This window comes from Egretta garzetta, unplaced genomic scaffold, assembly GCF_000687185.1.
Source record: "Egretta garzetta isolate BGI_Z169 unplaced genomic scaffold, ASM68718v1 scaffold75, whole genome shotgun sequence".
NCBI lineage: Eukaryota > Metazoa > Chordata > Aves > Pelecaniformes > Ardeidae > Egretta > Egretta garzetta.
The window spans coordinates 179,737-181,642 of record NW_009259589.1 but is presented as its reverse complement, the minus strand read 5'-3'; the positions used below and the strand labels follow the sequence as shown (position 1 = coordinate 181,642).

The 1,906-nt window shown below is 53.8% G+C and overlaps 1 protein-coding gene across 6 annotated transcripts in view; it reads left to right on the top strand.

The window, feature by feature from the left end:
- Nucleotides 1–1,896, top strand: part of ST3GAL3 (ST3 beta-galactoside alpha-2,3-sialyltransferase 3) — a 201,089-nt gene extending 199,193 nt beyond the window's left edge. For all 6 annotated transcript variants that reach the window (XM_035893542.1, XM_035893541.1, XM_035893540.1 and 3 more), the window contains one exon: nucleotides 1,806–1,896. In XM_035893542.1, the coding sequence (XP_035749435.1) occupies nucleotides 1,806–1,895 (90 nt within the window). In that variant the 3' untranslated portion in view covers nucleotide 1,896. The remainder of the gene's footprint in view (nucleotides 1–1,805) is intronic.
- The last annotated feature ends 10 nt before the right edge of the window (nucleotides 1,897–1,906 follow it).

Here is a 1,906-nt window from a genome sequence, read left to right as displayed (position 1 = left end):
TGGCCAGCAGGTCGAGGGAGGTGATTCTGCCCCTCTACTCAGCTCTGGTGAGACCTCACCTGGAGTACTGCGTCCAGCTCTGGAGCCCTCAGCACAAGAAGGACATGGAACTGTTGGAACGGGTCCAGAGGAGGGCTACAAAAATGATCCGAGGGCTGGAGCACCTCTCCTATGAGGACAGGCTGAGAGAGTTGGGCTTGTTCAGTCTGGAGAAAAGGAGGCTACGGGGAGACCTGATTGCGGCCTTCCAGTACCTAAAGGGGGCCTATAGGAAAGATGGGGAACGTCTTTTTAGTAGGGCCAGCTGTGTTAGGACAAGGGGAAATGGTTTTAAACTAGAACAGGGTAGGTTCAGGCTAGAGGTAAGGAAGAAATTTTTTACAATGAGGGTGGTAAAACACTGGAACAGGTTGCCCAGAGAGGTAGTGGAGGCCCCATCCCTGGAAACATTCAAGGCCAGGTTGGATGGGGCTCTGAGCAATCTGATCTAGTTAGCAGTGTCCCTGCTCACTGCAGGGGGGTTGGACTAGATGACCACTAGTGGTCCCTTCCAACCCTAAACATTCTATGATTCTATGATTCTATGAAAATGTGCTGGAGATCTAGAGAGGGATCTTCAGTCCCTTGGACCAGTTGGCAGCAGGCTCCACTCCATGACTGAGGCTGTCTGTGCCACACAGTCAGCAGTCGTGGGTGAGAGCTGCTTGTCCTGGGCAGGACAGGACAGGACATCAACAGATGACAGGAGAGACACATGCACATGGTGTGTGATGGATGCAACCAGAGCTTTGCAGGCAGGTGCCCATGGTTTTGCAGTGGGTAAGCTGGATTTAGATACCTATGACAAAGTGCCCCCAGAGGGCTCGTTGGGCTGGCGCTTTGTTGGTTGGCGTCATTTTGGGGAAGCTCCTGTAGAGTGATTTTATCATGTTCTAGATCATATTTAGAGCTTAGATGACCTGCTAGCCTGTGCTGGAGACCTGGATTCGTTTACTGGGACTCTTGTTCTGTTGGGAGATTTTGGGGAAAGTTGCTTTTCCCTGCTTTGCCTTGGTCTTCCCAGGGGACAAACCACTTACTGCTTTCATTAAGTGCTTCATAGTACCAGCACAGGGGGGTGATGGCAGGTGCTCTGATCGCGACTAAAGCCTGCTGCAGGGAGCACGTCTGGGTGGGCTGACACCAGCTATAGCAGTCATTGCTCCGAAGTGCCTGGCTGGGAGATGTGACTATTTCACCCTTCGCATTGTATTAGTGTAACCTTTAGTGTGTGATTTCCTCTTGATAGGGCTAGTGGAGGCAAGAGCCAGCCTTGATGGGGCTGGTCTTGGGACTTTGCAGTTGCATGCACCCCCAGGCCTTCCCGAGACCTCCCTTGGCAGGGAGCTGTATGTTGGTATGACACGTCCTGCCACCGTGTTCTCTGCCAGCTCTGTTCCCTGGCACGCATCGCTGTTAATGATGTGCTGTTGGACTCTTGTGTGCCGTGGCTTGGGAGGGCCCTGTAACCAGCTACATCTGCCCGAGGTACCTGGGTCGCACAGATCTCACCACACCAAAAAAACTTCACCCAGCTCATGGGGAGAACTCCTGCTTCAGGTACACGGGTCTGACCCTGCTGGCTGTATCAGCTTTAGATGAGAGAAGGCCCGTGGTCTGCAAGGGCTCTTCTGGTCGGCAGCGGGGTCTGTCTCCTTGGCAGAAGCCACTGCCTTGCCCCAGCTGGAGTCTCCCACAACGTGGGGAATGGGAGCATGCTTGGCCAGGATAGCTGTTGACCTCCTGTCTCTCCCGTTTCCTTCCAGTCCTGGACGCACAACATCCAGCGGGAGAAGGAGTTCCTGCGGAAGCTGGTGAAAGCCCGAGTCATCACTGACCTAACCAGTGGGATTTGAGTGGCTGGGGG